The sequence below is a fragment of the Drosophila takahashii genome, chromosome X, assembly GCF_030179915.1.
Source record: "Drosophila takahashii strain IR98-3 E-12201 chromosome X, DtakHiC1v2, whole genome shotgun sequence".
NCBI lineage: Eukaryota > Metazoa > Arthropoda > Insecta > Diptera > Drosophilidae > Drosophila > Drosophila takahashii.
In genome coordinates, this window is record NC_091683.1 from 7,507,816 (window position 1) to 7,525,711 (window position 17,896).

Below are 17,896 nucleotides of genomic sequence, written 5' to 3' on the forward strand. Positions count from 1 at the left end.
AAAATACATAGTTTCACTGGGAGAAAATATGTAGAAAACTATTGCCAGGTTCTAAAAAAGTGCTTTTGATAATAATTATGTTCCTCAAAATACTAAAATTCTAATTAATTTGTTTATATTTTATTTATAAAATTACAGAATATACAAAAAACAAAATTTTATATATTAAAAAAATTTTAATTGGTACTTAAGAATGGATTTTATTGTTTGAAAATTAAAACGAAATTGTTTTAACATTATTAGGTTAGGTTATTATTTACTAGTACCTATAAATCGGAAAATGTAAAAGCATATATAATGTTTATAATTTTAACAAATAAATTGGAATAAGTTTTTTGCTGTGCAACTATATAAACTAAAAAAAAAGGGCGAAAAGAAGGAGAGAAATGTGAATAGGCGCAGGATTCCAAGTCGCAGTCCGGCGCAATTTGTGGTCCCTCAATGACAATGCCGTTGAATAGGTCCGGGCACGTACCTCCTGGGCAGGTACAAATACTGTGTGTGTGCGGACGGGGGGGTGGTTATTTTCGGAGCAGGGGGCTTGGGGCTTGAAGGCCATCGAAAAGCACCGTAATGCGTGCGTGGCTCAACATTTATTATGGACAGCTCCCCGTGTTTTGTCCCTCGCCAATTTGCCCAGCTCCTTCGTCCTTTTATTTTCCCTTTTTTTTTCTTGTCCAACCTGCAACTCAATTTTTCCAATTGCCGCACTGTTGAGTGATTGAGCATTTGATTGTTCTCATGTAAATTAAGAAAGCGGATCAAGGCATACATATTTGAAGAAGGCCGCCTGAAATGCACAGTCAGATTTATAAATAAATATAAAAGTCTTTAAATTAAATTCATACGTTAGCAAATTGATAAAAAAAAAATATGTGAATAATAATATAACAAAAATAAAAAAATTATTATTATTTTAAAATGATACCATTTAAACATTAAGCAAAATTCCGCTCACTGTCGTTTTGAGTGTGCTTAAAAATTAAAGTCCAATTTAGAACGCTCAATCAAAATGAAAATAGTTATTTACCCTTAAGCTCAAAGTCTGTAAGAAGTTCACAAAACGCTTATGTTTTTTTCACCTTTTTTTAAGCTGTCACGACCTAAATGTTTTTTAAAAAATTTAAACTCCTATTTTTAACGCTCAATTAAAGAAACTCAAATTAAGTTGTCACTCAAATCGTTTGTAATAAATATTAAAAAAGGTTTGAAAATATTTTATTTAGAGCTTGCCTTTCAGTGATTGCATTTCCCTGGTTTCCGCAATTAAAATATTTATAATAATATTGGATATATATTGCTAAATAAATCCCACTTTAATTGTCTCCGTAATATTCCTCAGGACAATCCAAACAGAGATTTTTGCAGTAAATTTTCCAGCACGGTTTTCGTGGTAAAAGTGGTAAATTCGGATGGGTGGGGATTATGTTTGGGGGACCGGGGGAAACAAATTAATTCTGAAATCCATTCGGAACGCAGCGCACGCACAAAAAAAAGGGAACCCAAACACAAACCAAACACAAACGAAACGAAACAAAACAAAGCGAATCAAATCGAGAAGGGAGGGTAGATATAAGGAGTGTTACAATCGGGGAAAGGAGAAAGCGCAACTTTCTCCCCACGAGGGAAAAGGGGGAGGGGAGGGGGAAGCTGCCGCATGCTGCAAGTTCAAGGTCAACGCCGTGGGGCGGCCAGACACGAGCGTTGAAAGTGTTATTGCAGCCACACTGCAGGGTTGCAGGGATCGGCGGACTATATCCCATAGCTTTTGGGGTTGGGGAGCCGCAGGGAAGGCTGTGGAATGCTTAATCCCCATCACTCAGCCGGATGATGGATGCAAGGAACCATGCCACCATAAGGCACTTTATAAAAAAGAGAAACAAGAAAGGAAGCTACCTTCGGCCAGCCGAAGCGTATATACCCTTGTAGATAAAAGAATGCTCACTCGGTGCAGTTCCAGGGATTCCAGATTCAGCGTTTCTATTTATTTAAATTTTGTTTTTAAGTAGTCAAGAATTAAAGCGCCTACTTCCTACAAAGTTACAATGAATTTTCTTATATTTGTTTGAATATTCCTATGGGAGCCTTAAGATATAGTGGTCCGATCCTGCTGAAACTGGGCAGTGATTAGGTGCTGAAACTGGGCAGTGATTAGGTGCTGAAAGTAGGCTGTGATTAGGTGCTGAAAGTAGGCAGTGATTAGGTACTGAAAGTATGCAGTGATTAGGTGCTGAAAGAAGGCAGTGATTAGGTGCTGAAACTGAGCAGTGATTGGGTGCTGAAAGTAGGCAGTGATTAGGTGCTGAAAGTAGGCAGTGATTAGGTGCTGAAAGTATGCAGTGATTAGGTGCTGAAACTGAGCAGTGATTAGGTGCTGAAACTGAGCAGTGATTAGGTGCTGAAACTGAGCAGTGATTAGGTGCTGAAAGTAGGCAGTGATTAGGTGCTGAAAGTAGGCAGTGATTAGGTGCTGAAACTAAGCAGTGAATAGGTGCTGAAACTGAGCAGTGATTAGGTGCTGAAACTGAGCAGTGATTAGGCGCTGAAACTGAGCAGTGATTAGGTGCTGAAACTAAGCAGTGATTAGGTGCTGAATCTGAGCAGCGATTAGGTGCTGAAACTGAGCAGTGATTAGGTGCTGAAAGTAGGCAGTGATTAGGTGCTGAAACTGAGCAGTGATTAGGTGCTGAAACTGAGCAGTGATTAGGTGCTGAAACTGAGCAGTGATTAGGTGCTGAAACTGAGCAGTGATTAGGTGCTGAAACTAAGCAGTGATTAGGTGCTGAAAGTGAGCAGTGATTAGGTGCTGAAACTAAGCAGTGATTAGGTGCTGAAACTGAGCAGTGATTAGGTGCTGAAACTGAGCAGTGATTAGGTGCTGAAAGTAGGCAGTGATTAGGTGCTGAAAGTAGGCAGTGATTAGGTGCTGAAACTAAGCAGTGAATAGGTGCTGAAACTGAGCAGTGATTAGGTGCTGAAACTAAGCAGTGATTAGGTGCTGAAAGTAGGCAGTGATTAGGTGCTGAAACTGAGCAGTGATTAGGTGCTGAAACTGAGCAGTGATTAGGTGCTGAAACTGAGCAGTGATTAGGTGCTGAAACTAAGCAGTGATTAGGTGCTGAATCTGAGCAGTGATTAGGTGCTGAAAGTAGGCAGTGATTAGGTGCTGAAACTAAGCAGTGATTAGGTGCTGAAACTAAGCAGTGATTAGGTGCTGAAACTGAGCAGTGATTAGGTGCTGAAACTGAGCAGTGATTAGGTGCTGAAACTGAGCAGTGATTAGGTGCTGAAAGTAGGCAGTGATTAGGTGCTGAAACTAAGCAGTGATTAGGTGCTGAAACTGAGCAGTGATTAGGTGCTGAAACTGAGCAGTGATTAGGTGCTGAAACTGAGCAGTGATTAGGTGCTGAAAGTAGGCAGTGATTAGGTGCTGAAAGTAGGCAGTGATTAGGTGCTGAAACTGAGCAGTGATTAGGTGCTGAAAGTAGGCAGTGATTAGGTGCTGAAAGTAGGCAGTGATTAGGTGCTGAAACTGAGCAGTGATTAGGTGCTGAAACTAAGCAGTGATTAGGTGCTGAAAGTAGGCAGTGATTAGGTGCTGAAACTAAGCAGTGATTAGATGCTGAAACTGAGTGTGATTAGGTGCTGAAACTAAGCAGTGATTAGGTGCTGAAAGTAGGCAGTGAATAGGTGCTGAAACTGAGCAGTGATTGGGTGCTGAAAGTAGGCAGTGATTAGGTGCTGAAAGTAGGCAGTGATTAGGTGCTGAAACTGAGCAGTGATTAGGTGCTGAAACTGAGCAGTGATTAGGTGCTGAAACTAAGCAGTGATTAGGTGCTGAAAGTAGGCAGTGATTAGGTGCTGAAACTAAGCAGTGATTAGATGCTGAAACTGAGTGTGATTAGGTGCTGAAACTGAGCAGTGATTAGGTGCTGAAAGTATGCAGTGATTAGGTGCTGAAAGTAGGCAGTAAGTAGGTGATGAAACTGGGCAGTGATTAGGTGCTGAAACTGGGTATTGATTAGCTGCTGAAAGTAGGCAGTGATTAGGTGCTGAAACTAAGCAGTGATTAGGTGCTGAAACTAAGCAGTGAATAGGTGCTGAAACTGAGCAGTGATTAGGTGCTGAAACTAAGCAGTGATTAGGTGCTGAAAGTAGGCAGTGATTAGGTGCTGAAACTAAGCAGTGATTAGATGCTGAAACTGAGTGTGAAACTGCGTATTGATTAGGTGCTGAAAGTAGGCAGTGATTAGGTGCTGAAAGTTTGCAGTGATTAGGTGCTGAAAGTAGGCAGTAAGTAGGTGATGAAACTGTGCAGTGATTAGGTGCTGAAACTGGGTGCTGAAAAATAAATATAAAACAAGAAAGGAAGCTACCTACGGCCAGACGAAGCTTATATTCCCTTGTATATAAAAGAATGCTCACTCGGTGGAGTTCCGGGGATTCCAGATTCAGCGTTCAATTTTGTTTTTAAGTAGTCAAGAATCAAAACGCCTACTTCCTACAAAGTTACAATGAATTTTCTTATATTTGTTTGAATATTCCTATGGGAGCCTTAAGATATAGTGGTCCGATCCGGCTCTCATCGACATATGTACTACCTGCAATAGAAAGAAGACTTTCGGGAAAGTTTCATCGCGATAGCTTTAAAACTGAGAGACTAGTTCGCATAGAAACGGACAGACGGACAGACGGACAGACGGACAGACGGACAGACGGACAGACGGACAGACAGACAGACGGACAGACGGACAGACGGACAGACGGACATGGCTAGATAGACTCGGCTATTGGTGCTGATCAAGAATATATATACTTTATGTGGTCGGAAACGTCTCCTTCACTGCGTTGCAAACATCTGAGTGAAATTATAATACCCTCTACAAGGGTATAAAAAAGAAGGCAATCCAATTCTTATTCTTATATTAAAAGTGTAAAATCATATATTAAGAAGAACTATTTAATACTTTAGAATTCATAATGATTTATATTATTTTAATTATTTTATTATATGAAATTAAAAAAGTAAATACATAAAATATGTCACAAGTCTGCTAAAAACTTCTCTATAAATAAATTTAATATTGCCCAGATTCTATTATTTCGTATAATAATATAAGGAACATTTAATTGAAAACTTAAGTATTCGCGTTTTAGTAAAAGAAATATTTCCCAATAAATGCAATAAATCTGGGATAGCATAAATTGCTCTTATTTATTATGATTTTGAATTGTTACTGCCACGACACATACAACACCTTTTACAGGGTATTCTCGTGAAAACTGAAAAAATTAAGAGCGGGGAAGGGAGAGTGTGAAGCGAACAGTCGCGATAATGAAACACAAACTCTCGTCTCAAAAGCCCAAAACTGAAACTGACAATCAAGTGAAATGTGAACGAAAGTGGGCGGTGGGCGGGGGCGCGATGTGTGTGTCCACACACACACAAACAAAAACAAACATCGACACATACAGATACAGAAAGCCGCAACAAATTTCAGTAGAGCTAATAAATATGTGCACAAAGAAAAAATATTATTATTTTTTCTACTGATAAAATTCATATTTATTTATAATTTTAATTTAAAATATTTAACAATTCTTTAATAATTTAAAATAAGTTAAATAAGATTTAAAATAATAGTATAGAAATAGAAAAAAGACCTTTAATTTTTTTTAAAATTTTTTTTCGTGTTGTGGAGAGTGTGTGAGCTTCAGTGAAAACAGACAGGACAATTGAGCGACAGAAGAATGGAGGGGATGGGGGGATAGAGGATTCAGGGTCTCGGGGATTTGAGGGGGCGGTGCCAGGACGAAGGAGGAGTGACCCGAGGACGTGGGCAATCAAATTTCCACCAAGGCAACATAACACATAAAAAGCCAAGTGTTTGATGTCCTTTGTCCAACGTAGGTCCTGTTCACCTCGTTTTATTTTTTTTTGTTTCTTCTTCTGGCCAAGTTGGGGTGCGAAACGTAACGTAACGAGTCCTGTCCAAAAGTTGCACCAAAATGTTGCGTTTATGCGGAGAAACTAGAGTTTGAGAATTATCGATATTTTCGATATTTTTACAATGTCGATATTTTAGCAAGCTCTGTGAATTCTATACATTTCAAACTCAATAAAATTAGGTAAAATTTAAAATATTTATTAACACTTTTAGAACATTTTTTAAGTTTTGTCACAAAAATATTAAAAAAACATTCAAAAATCAATAAAAAATGTCTTAAAAATGTAAAAAATAGAATGGAATTGTTTTTTTATTTGAAGGTATTAAAATATTCCATTTTCTTAGTTTCAAAGTTTTCTTTTTAGATATATAGATATATAGTTTATGGATTTTTTAGTGCATGAACCTCATTAAGTGCAATGGACACAGCAACTGGACACGTATGCTCGTGGAGAGCCTGGAGAGTCAAGCCATTCTGCGTCGCAAAATACTATATTACCCCCTGCCAGGTCCTTGTACCCCCCTTTTTGCCACACGAACCCCACCGCCCCTTTTTTTCGGGGAGTTCCATCAACTTTTTTCGCCCCCTTCCCTTTTCTGCTCGGGGAAACCATGTAAACAGCCGCAGAGAGAGTTCATTCAGCCCCTAGAATCCAATGGCTAACCCCCCTAACATCCCCCTTTCGACGCCCCTGTTGCTTGTCATTTGCTGCTTCATATTTCTTCATTGCCATAATGAAGACCAAAACAGAAGGCAAAACAGGGCGAACTGCAATAACAGGGGAAAAGCTCAACAGAACAGAAAGAAACAAAAAAAAAGGACAACAGCCGGGCAAAGTAACACGTAAATTAATCGCAATGGCAAAAGTTATTTGTTACCCCCTGCAATTTGCAAGGGAATCCACAGGGGAATGGCACACAATTTTCGAGCGAAAGCAACTTTATGTGGTTTGACTTATGCGAGTACATAGGAAAAATGTTTATTTCGAAGGCAAAAAAATCACTGGAGTTTTCAAATCACTTTTTCAGGTGTCCAAAAAAATGCAGAGAATTTGTTTTTTGAATCCAATGCATTTATTCCTTTTTTATTTCTAAGTAATTACATTATTAAATTTAATAAATTCATAAATTATTGTAAACAAATCTTTAATAAGACCGAGATCCGTTTATTTCTATTCCCAGGCCAAATTTCCAAGATGAGTGTCCTGGGTCAAAATCTATTAGCCAAAAGTTCCAGCCAACAGCAACACTTAAGTACATTAAAATTGAATTAGTTAGTGGAATAGGCTGAGACTTAAGGGAGAGTTAATAGATTTCCGGAAGTCACCAGTCGTAAGTATTTTCCATCTGTTGTCGAACCCAAAAGTTTCCCCTAGACAAATCAAAACAATTCTCATTAGAGTGAACCTACAATATAGAAATTCAATAGCAATAATAAACATTTTTCTGCTTTAATTTATAAATTACTTATATTATACTATTTTATTGGTAAATTTATTTTTATAAATTTTTTATTAATAACTACATTTTATTTGAAATCGGCAAAATTTGGCCAAAGACAAGCCCATGGATGAGTTCAATTCACAACAATCGATGAACGAGGGCCAAATACAAACTATATACCTACATATATATTCAAATTGCTGCAGTTGTTAGAAGGGCAAGCAATTTGCTTGCCAATGGCTAGGAAATTAAATTATAACACGCAATTTGGCTCAAACAAACAAGGATGAGACGTCGATAAATTCAATTATCTGGCAGAGGATAAACAGATATATCCACTGTGGTTGGATGTGGGCTCAAATGGCGGCGATTGCCTGCGGTTTATTCTAAATTAATTTTCAAGTGGCCGCCCTTCTCGAACGGAAAAGACCGAAAGACAAAAACAAAAAAAAAGAAACGCCAGTGAAAATTAAAGTCAAGTTTTTCGGGGTCACTTGACATCTCAGGGAGATGCGAAAATACTTTTAGAAGAAATAACAAACCAAAAGGAAGCTGACAATTTCATTTGCCAGCCGGGGTGTCCAAAGGACTCAGGACAATGACCTCGGGTGTAACCGATACGGGGACTTCACAATCCCTCCCACTTCATCCATTAGAAATCAAAACCCACAAGAATCAGTTGGTCCGAAAAAAAAAATATAGCCAGACAATCAAGAGTTTAATTGGGAAATTACTAAAAGCCGCCACTGAAAAAAATACTAATTAAATTAATAATAACATACAGATGCCTTTTTGATTTGGGACCATTTTTGCCCAAGTTACAGCAAAAAATCGATTAGGAAAAATGTCAAATTTGCACCAAAAATCAAAATCCTGATTTTCCGCCCAAAAAAGTATAGTTTTTTGGTCATAAAAATTGAAATAATGATCCAAATATGGAATGTCCTACCTTGTTGAACTCGAAATAAAATTCCCTATCAATCTGCATTTAAACCTGGAAATTTTTAATTTTTGCGAAATTTCGCAAAAAATCATGATGTAACCCCTTATCAAAAAAGCGAAATTTGGGTCGAAAATTGATATTTTTCAAATCAAACAGAAAGTTTTCTAATATAAATTATTAGGTTGTTAGCTGCTCAAAACAGTACTCCTTTTTGATTTGGGACCATTTTTCCCAAAGTTACAGCAAAAAATCGATTAAAAAAAATTAAAATTTTACCAAAAATGTGAAAAGTTGGCGACATTTTTTATTGTTCTAGCTCAGCCAAAAAGTGTTGGCCACCTATTTATTCTGTTCTTTGATTTGGGACATTGGCCAAGTAACAGAAAAACTATATAGATTTACTGCCTATAACATTTCCCACCGATGGCCATTTAAGCCTGAAAAGCCTGAATTCATTACATTTTTTGCCAATAACTCCAATTAAATTATATAATCTGATTGATTTTATTGAACACCACAATCGCACTAATTGTTCTCACTGCCGCCTGCCTGCCAAGTCGAAGAAGGGTTTAATTGGAAAATGACTCGAGCCCAGAAGGCAAATGGACGAAGGTGTTTTAAGCAGAAGATACCCATTCACTTGCCACCAGGTTGGAGGGACAGCAAATTATCCGGTTTCCCCACTGATGGGTAAACTGAGCCGGAAAAGAGGAGGAAAAGCGACGGGAAAAGTGGGGAAATGGACCCCCCATCGAATGGCATCCGTAAGCCGCAACAAAAGAGCCTTTCTGGCGTCATTGTCATCATTGTCACTCCGATGTTCCGATGTTCCAATGCAATTACCCAAAGGAATCGACAGGTGGATCTCAGGTGCGGCGACCTTGATTCCTGATGGGATTCCGGAACCTTTAGGATGTTGGGTGCTCAATCAGGCAAATTAACACAATCATTATCGTACCAGACTTTTCAGCTGCGACAATTCCAGGAAATGGATTTCCCTTCGGAACTAACTAAGGATTATTCAATTCAATTGTTCAATTGTGAGATTTAAGTGTTAGGTAAATAGGAACAGAATTAAATACTTAAATATTTTTTGTATTATTTTCGCATATTTTTTAAACCTGCCTGTGCACTAAAATATTGATTAAGGTTAATTAACTAGAGGGGAATGCGAGGTAACCAAAATCCATGCATTTGTGATAAACTTTAATTTAAATATTTGATTTTACATCCACGCATTCGGTTGCGTTGCCTATTTTGTTGCGCGCAATAAATTCCTCATTAAAAATAATTAATTCGAGAGGTTTGTGACGTATTTAAGTGGTATTTTAATTTATAAATTATATATTTAATCCATTTTTACGATATCATTGAAGAGGATTGGGGATTTTAAACATCTAAGATTTAACTGGTAACCAAAATCCACATCCATCTGCTGTTGTTGCTGTGTTATGAGCATTTCACACTCAATTAGATTTGTGAGGCGGCCAGAAGGTGCGTGAACTATTACTCCGGGTCCTGAGTTCGATTCACCCCCGTTTAAAAGGCAACCCATTCGAGGAGAGCAAAGTTCACTGGGGGGAATAATGGCGATGATAATGACTATGACTACGATGATGGGGGTCATGTGAGGACGCGTACGATGCCGATGCCGACGACTGACAGCCCCCGTCGCTGGGAACCGTTAACAATTTCTGACATTTTGATTTATAAATACCCCACCGAATTCCAACTCCCCATTTTCAGCGTCTATTGTAGCTCTCCTGTTGTTCTTGGCCTTCTTTTTCTTCGCAAACTGAAATTTACGTTTGATCCCCAAATGGTTAGAAGGGGGAGGTACTGCCAAAATTGCTCCATCAGGGCCCCAGAGAAATGGGAGAAATGAGAACGAGCAGGGGGCAGAGTTCAAGCAACGGTCTCTGCTCGCTCGGTTCGATGCCATAAAATGTTATTATACACTCGAGTGTGTACCGAATATTATTCGGATTCCCCAGTCATATAAAATACAGAATGACGATCAAATATGAAAAAACCATCTGAGCTGCATTTCCTTTGCCTCCAAATCTACAAATTGCTTATTTGAATTATATTATTATAAAAAAACAATTGCTCCTTTAAAAATTTAAACAGTAAAAATAAACAAATATTAAATTGCATTATTTTAATTTAAAATATAATATACAAATTTCATTCAAAATCGAAGTTAAAAATATTTTCGTTAACGATAATTGTTAAAATTTCCATTTTTAAATTAATAAATATTTTCATTGAATATGCAATAATTAATTTACAACTTATTTATAAATGTATTAATTATTAAAAGAAGATTTTTTCAAACATTTTACTTGGACTTCATTTTATTTGCATTTTTAGAGAGTCCTGAAAATGTCTTTTAAAAATATTCAATTAAATTATTAAATTTAATTTTCCAAACTCTTAAATTATAGGTAGAAGCAGTAATAAACATACACCATATATGCAATTTAAGAAAGAAACACGCATCTTGTGAACTAATTTTTCATTGTACGTGACACTGCCACCAGGTGGCGCCACCGGCACACCAGTTGCGGAATGTAGATGGCGCCGCCACTCAATCAAGCCGCAATTGCCAACCGTCGAGTGTTTTGATTAAACGTTTCGCTTTAATTGCTCCATCATCATTGCGGCAGTGGGTGGTGGGTGGTCGGTGGGTCATGCCCCGCAGGGTGGTGCACTCTACGTGCGTGCTTGATTGTGGTTCACTGGTGAAGTGACGCGAACTCCCGAAGACCATTGAACTTTAACATGCCACTGGGAATAGATGACGAGGGCTATGAATATGACATGGCCATTAGCCACAAAATTAGCCTTTCGGGCTTGATTGATTTTGAAAAAGTAAATATATTTGAGAAATACGTATACATATATGAAACTTACCGATTATATATTTAAAAAAATGTTTTGAAAAAAAAAAATTTTAATGTAATCCTATTGAATAGTAACAACTTAATAGTAACATTATTATTTTAATTTATAATCTAATAACAAGTTAATAACCGAGATGAGTTTAATTTAAGTAGGATTTATTATATGACTTTTTGGAAAATATATAACATTTTAATTATTTTATTATATTATATTACTTAAATGGATTTTTGCATCCCATGCGCTTGCTTTTGAACTTCACATTAACAAGTTAGGCCTGTTTTCGATGGAGATTTCAGAGAGTCGGATTCCGCAATGTAAATACCTGGTCCCACGAGAACTCTTTCTCGTCTACACCGATATCTTCTGGTTCTCCATTATAATATTTAAGTAAAACACATTTACCACACGAACAATCCGATTACCCGCATTATCGCAGTGCATGCGAGAGAAAACAATGAGAGGAGGTAACCACATAAATATTTCAGGTCGACTAACTAACACCTTTTCTTTAATAATAAAATAATATAATATTAATAAAGTATTTATTACATGAATAAACAAAAAAAAACTAATAAGTAATATTAGCATTTGAATGATCATACATAGCTAAGTTATTATTTTGACAAAATTGGTTTAATTTTAACAAACGAAATACATTTTTTTTAGATAAGGCTTCAAGAACCACAAAACCACCATAAACGAACATAAACAACTGTTTCGAAATAAAATCAACTAAATTAGTAGGTAACTGTTTTTTTACACTACTTTATTTTTATAAATTTTTAAAAAATATTTATCAAACAAAAATTTAAAAAAAAGTAATATAACGTAATATTATAACAAGATTTATAATTGAAATTCTCAATTATTATTTTATAAATAAAATAAATATCCAAAATTTTTAAATTACCTATTTAAAATTAAAAATTAACCCCATCTATGCAATCCAATAAGTTTTATAATTAAAATAAATATAAATCACTATTAAATTACCTTTATAAAATATTTTAATAAAACTTATCTACATAATCCATGTATTTTTTTTCTTTATAATTAATAATAAATGTTAAACAATTTTAAATTTCCCATACAAAATTGAAGAATTAACCTTATCTTTCACTTAGCTAAGTAGACGTTATTGCAGCGTATTATCGCCGTCAACAAAGGAGCCATAAAGACAAAGGGAGTATAAAACGCAGCAATCGGGTCTCCAGACCTCAGCTGCTCGAGCAGTCGACTACATCGGTATACAAACTAAGGAACAACCCACGAAGATGCCACGCCCGGTGCTGCTAATCCACGGCGGAGCTGGTGACATTCCGGACTCCCGGGTGGCAGGCAAGTTCGCGGGCATCAAGCAGGCCCTGCGCTCCGCCTGGCGAGACCTAAATGCCGGCGAAGGCACTGCCCTGGATGCCGTGGAGGCGGCCGTGCGCAGCATGGAGCTGGACGAGAACTTCAATGCCGGCTATGGCTCCTGCCTGACCACCGATGGCCAGGTGGAGATGGAGGCCAGCCTGATGGAGGGCCGGGAATTGCGTGCCGGATGCATAACCCTGCTGCGGGATGTCAAGCATCCGATAACCGTGGCCCGCCGCCTGATGGAGAAGCAGCGTCACACCTTTTTGGGCGGTCAGGCTGCCCAGGATTTGGCCCTGTCCACGGGCAGCGAGCGCCTGCCGCCGGGAGCTCTCATCACCGAGGGTGCCCGCTATACGCTGAAGGAATTCCAGGAGCAGGTGTCGCAGGGCAAGGATCCTTTCTACGCCCGCACCGAATTAACTGAGGTTACTCCAAAGACAACCGATCCCAGTGGCGAAACAGTTGGCGCCGTGGCCATGGATTCAGCGGGCCAAATTGCGGTGGGCACCTCGACGGGCGGGATAACGGGCAAGTGGCCGGGTCGCATCGGCGACACTCCGATCCTGGGCAGCGGCACCTATGCGGACAACTGCCGCGGCGGCGTCTCGACCACCGGACATGGCGAGACCATCATGCGCTACAATCTGGCCCAGCGCATCCTCGCGGCCATCGAGTACGGCGGCCTGTCCGCCCAGGCGGCCGCCGACAAGGAGTGCCGCGAGATGACCAAGCGGCTGGGCGGCACCGGCGGCGCCATCGTCGTCGGCCACTCCGGTGACCTGGGCATCGCCTTCACCTCGCAGCGCATGGCCTGGGGTTATGTCCGGGATGGAACCATTTTCTACGGCATCGAGGGTCGGGTGGTCCACCAGGAGCCCTTCGCGGAATAACTTAACATCTAAAGTGGAGCCTGATAAATTATCGATATTTTCGATATTATTTTCACAACATCGATTCGATAATATCGATGAAACTGTCAATATTTGTATAGCTCTAATCTAAAGTTTACAAATTATCGATATTTTCGATCTTATTTTCACAACATCAATTCGATAATATCGATGTTTTGAAGGGATTTCGATATTTTTCAAGATCTAATCTAAAGCTTGCAAATTATCGATATTTTCGATATTATTTTCACAACATCGATTCGATAATATCGATGAATCTGTCGATATTTTCCAAGCTCTAATCTAAGCCTTATAACTAATTTCACAAAATATCGTATAGTCTTTTAAAATTACAGAAATTTATACATACGTAAATTAATAAATTTTTGGATTTATTTACAATTTTTTTTTGGGTCTTAACAAATTGCTTTGTCTTTTTAATAAACATGTTTATATCTTAATGATATGACATTTATTTTATTTTATACATTTTTTCAAGGACTTATTATTATTAAACAAAAAAAAAATAATTTAAATAAAATCTTTAAATTATCATATATCATATTTAATTTTATTTTATTTTTGGTTTTCTCGATATATATTGACAGATGATATATTTTTTTGGATTTTTCCGTTGGATATTTAAAAAAAATATAAAAAAAATTCTTAAGAGTGTCACCGAAATTTAAAAAACCCTTTCAGCATTAAAAAAAAAGTTTGATATATTCCCGAAGATCTTCTAAAGAAATATGTATAATAATAGTATTTTATTGGAATCTGAGGGGTAAATGGAAAATAATCAGTGGGGGCTTATCACGACTCCCGCGGCTGTTTGTGTGTGTCCTCTCCTCTAGTCCTGCTCCTCCTCCTCCTCGTCGAGATCCTCCAGCAGCGGCTGGTCACCCGACGGTCCGCCAGTCGATCTTTCTGCTCTCGCGATTCCAGGCGATTCCCCTTCCGCAGCCACCTCATCGCTGTTCGCCTTGTTGCGTCGGAAAATCTTGTTGAAGATCTTCTTCACGAAATTCTTGGGCGCCGACGCCTGACGGCCCACAATGATCATCTTGGTGGCCACACTGTGGATGGGCCCGAAGGCCAAAGCCACCACCGTGCAGGCCAAACATATCACATTGTAGGGCATGCTGAAATCCGGCGTGGGCAGCGAGACAATCAGCGCCTCCGTGTGCAAGCTGAGCACATAGCTGGGTCGCGTGGCATTGAACGAATGCTCGAACAGATGCCCCTCCGGCGGCAGAGCAGTGTAGTTCCTGCCCATTGGCAGTTGACTCGAAACAATAGCTGCACCAATGTAATGGCCATGATTTGCATCCGGCGGATACTCCAGCCACTTGAGCAGCAGATAATCCACATCGATGGTGATCAAGGCGGATGTTTGGCCAGGCAGCATGAAGCCAATTTCCAGGTGGGAGGGCAACTCCCGCTGCTTGCCAGGCGCATAGTGCAGCAGCTTGAAGGGCAGCCGCTGGCGAGCGTACTCATTCAAACGCTGCGGCTTCCGGCGGATGGTTAGCGTATGCAGATAGGCGTGCACATACCAAGGTATCACCTCCTGCACCAAAATGGGCAAGGCATCGTAGTGCGAATTGGTTACCTCCGTGCAAATTCTGCCCCTTTCCTGACCGTTTCCAAGGAGATACCGATGAACGGTCACTGGGGGCAGCGAAGGCTTGGCCAGATTGCGCCTGCGATGCGAATCGCTCTTTGGCGAAAGCCAGGCCACATTGAAAAGCCGCTCGCCGGCTTCCTTAAACTGCTCATGCATGTCGTACACCGAATAGGTGACACTATGGCCACCACGGGTGCTCTTTACCTCCTGCTCCGCCGCCGGAACGAGCTGGAAGCGCTCGCCCTGCTCGCTGCGCTGCACATACAGCTTGGAGCTCTCGGCCAGCTCACAGAAGCCGTTCAGTCCCATGCCGAACAGGCGGCGCAGCGAGAAGTCCGTGTTGCTCAGCTCGAACAGGCGCAGATCGTAGACCAAATTGGCCGTTTGCGTGAGCTCCACAATGCAATTGTCCTCGTCGTGATCCTCGCAAAGCACCCGGACTTTCAAGCCCAGCGAATGGTACTTGGTATTGTGCACATGACCGGAGTTTAAAAGCGAAGCAAAGCCAGAGGCACTGCCGCAGGGGAGTAGCTTCTTCCAGGGCGTCAGATTCTCAGTGCACACAATCTCCCGCGGCAAAGTGGAGTAGCGAACGAATCTCTTGCCATTGGCGGGCATAAATTGCGGACGAATCAGGTGACGCGGTGCTATGCTGTTCGTTTGGTCCACGAAGTTTAGTGAGGCGCAGAGAACGCCGGAGAAAACGTTGGCCAGCTCCTTCCACTGGCGATCCACCTCGCTGTTGGTTAAATTTGCGCCACTGAACCAGGCCCACATCTCGGCGCCGCTGGTGGCCTCCACAATGGGATAGCCCCACGTCTCGTAGCGCCACAGGCCCTGCGTGAGTCCGATGTGCAGCTCCTTCACCGCGAACTGCTGCAGCAGCTCCGCAATCACACGGGGCGTCAGTTGGGTGTGGTAAACTGGAAGAGGGAGCGGATGGGTAAATATGAGTTGGAAACGCCCTTGTACTTATGAATATCTATTAGGGTTTCAAGTTTGGAGCCTCCAGAAGGGGAAAAGATCATTTAAAAGGGGTCAAATGTATAACGGTTAGAAATAAATAGCATACATAGTATGGCTTAACGGAAAGATCTGAATAAATAATTAGATAAACCTAACAATATAAATATATTTTAATAAATATTAATGAATAGACTCTATAAATTATGAAAAGCTCACAATTGATAATATTATTTGCTCTGAAAGACCAGTTTTGAGTTAACTTTTTGTTAACTTCCGGTTAAAGCTCAAATAAGCTAGCGTTTAATTTAATAATCTAAATAAATATTATTAAACAGACTCTATAAATCATGAAAAGCTAACTATTGGTTATATTATGTGCTCGGAAAGACCAGTTTCGAGTTAACTTGTTGTTAACTTCCAGTTAAAGTTCAAATGAGCTAGCGTTAAATATTATAATCTAACCAAATATTATTAAACTGACTATATTAATCATGAAAAGCTCACAATTAATAATATTATGTGATATGAACGGCCAGTTTCGAGTTACCTTTTCTGTTATCTTCCGGTTAAAGGTTAAATAAAGTTCAAATAAATTAACGTTAAATTGTATCTAAATGTATATATAAAAGTGCCTTTAAAAAACTACTCAGAGTCATTAGTTCAAATCAGAAAAGCTACTACAACCATATTTTTTTAAATTTGCTTTCTATAAAGTGGGTTTTAGCTAAAAAATGATCTCGTTCCAAGTACAAAAAATTTGATCTCAAAAAAACATTTTTTTAAACTTAAAATAAATATAAAAATAACAAAAAACTTAGCTGGTAATGAGTAAAATGAGTAATCCCAAACATTTAGAAATGACATTGGGAAATCAGATTTAAAATGGTAAAGTTATGGGCTTTAGAAGTCGAGTTTTGGATAAACCCAAAAAAATAGATAATAAAAATTAATAAAATTTAAAAATTAATGGAGATATGACTTGTAAAATTGTTGTTTTAGACGTGATAATAAAATAGGTAATATAAAATCAAAAAAGAAAAAAAACATTGAAATACAAGGTTCACCCTAGCGAGTGTGGCCTGTAGTTCAGTGGAACCGGCAGATAGTCCCCGCCCTCTGGAACTCTGAAGCCCTGAAACTCTGAAACCCAAATGACGGGAAACCAGGAACTGGGAAACTCACGATTATCCTTCTCCCCGTAGTGCCAGCGCGTGGTGAACTGGAAGTAGGTGTTGACATGGTCGCCGGCCAGCGGGCGCACCACCAGCTCCTCGTGGAATCGTTCGTCATCCTTGCCCAGCGGCGAGCCGGCATTTAGTGCCAGCAGCAGCAGCAGGACAAACGCCTCCGGAAACATCCTCTCCTGCCAATTTCCACTTTCGCCACTTGTAATTCGCTTCGGTTGCACCGACAATATCCTCTAAATGCAAATGTATTTTAATCGTAAACTAAAATTTAATTAACAACAGATGCTATCGATGTCAGGAGCTGCACATCGACAGTGTGACCGCAGAACTATCGATAGATAAGAAAAACCACAAAATACTGCATTTTAGCGGAGTCACCCACCGCCCTTTGTTAAAGTGACTGTTTATCACATAGCGCGTACACACACCTGGCGATTAATTCAAATTCAAAAATAACAAACAAAAATTAAGTTTTTCATTTAAATAAAATATAACTTTAATCTTTATACAATTTCAATAATGCCGTACATTTCAATTCAATTGTGTACACTTCTTTTATTCATATTATTACTATTAAAAAAACACAAATGATTGTAATTTGTACATTTCAAAAACAGTTTGTG

At 39.3% G+C, this 17,896-nt stretch overlaps 2 protein-coding genes across 2 annotated transcripts; one reads left to right on the forward strand and one right to left on the reverse strand.

The window, feature by feature from the left end:
- Window positions 1–12,426: 12,426 nt before the first annotated feature.
- Window positions 12,427–14,057, forward strand: LOC108070348 (probable isoaspartyl peptidase/L-asparaginase CG7860). Its single transcript, XM_017160786.3, has one exon. It carries the CDS (start codon window positions 12,516–12,518, stop codon window positions 13,491–13,493), a length of 978 nt encoding a protein of 325 aa, XP_017016275.2. The 5' UTR covers window positions 12,427–12,515; the 3' UTR covers window positions 13,494–14,057.
- Window positions 14,058–14,241: 184 nt separating this feature from the next.
- PIG-T (phosphatidylinositol glycan anchor biosynthesis class T) lies at window positions 14,242–17,590 on the reverse strand. Its single transcript, XM_017136851.3, has 2 exons — window positions 17,269–17,590; window positions 14,242–16,043 (listed from the first exon to the last, which is right to left on the reverse strand). Exons 1-2 carry the CDS (start codon window positions 17,441–17,443, stop codon window positions 14,344–14,346), a joined length of 1,875 nt encoding a protein of 624 aa, XP_016992340.2. The 5' UTR covers window positions 17,444–17,590; the 3' UTR covers window positions 14,242–14,343.
- Between the last annotated feature and the right edge of the window lie 306 nt (window positions 17,591–17,896).

Coding starts and splice junctions, on each gene's coding strand:
- PIG-T (XM_017136851.3), bottom strand. CDS start 17,443: ATGTTTCCGGAGGCGTTTGTCCTGCTGCTGCTGCTGGCACTAAATGCC. Junction 16,044..17,268: donor CTACGGGGAGAAGGATAATC/GTGAGTTTCCCA, acceptor TCCCTCTTCCAG/TTTACCACACCCAACTGACG.
- LOC108070348 (XM_017160786.3), top strand. CDS start 12,516: ATGCCACGCCCGGTGCTGCTAATCCACGGCGGAGCTGGTGACATTCCG.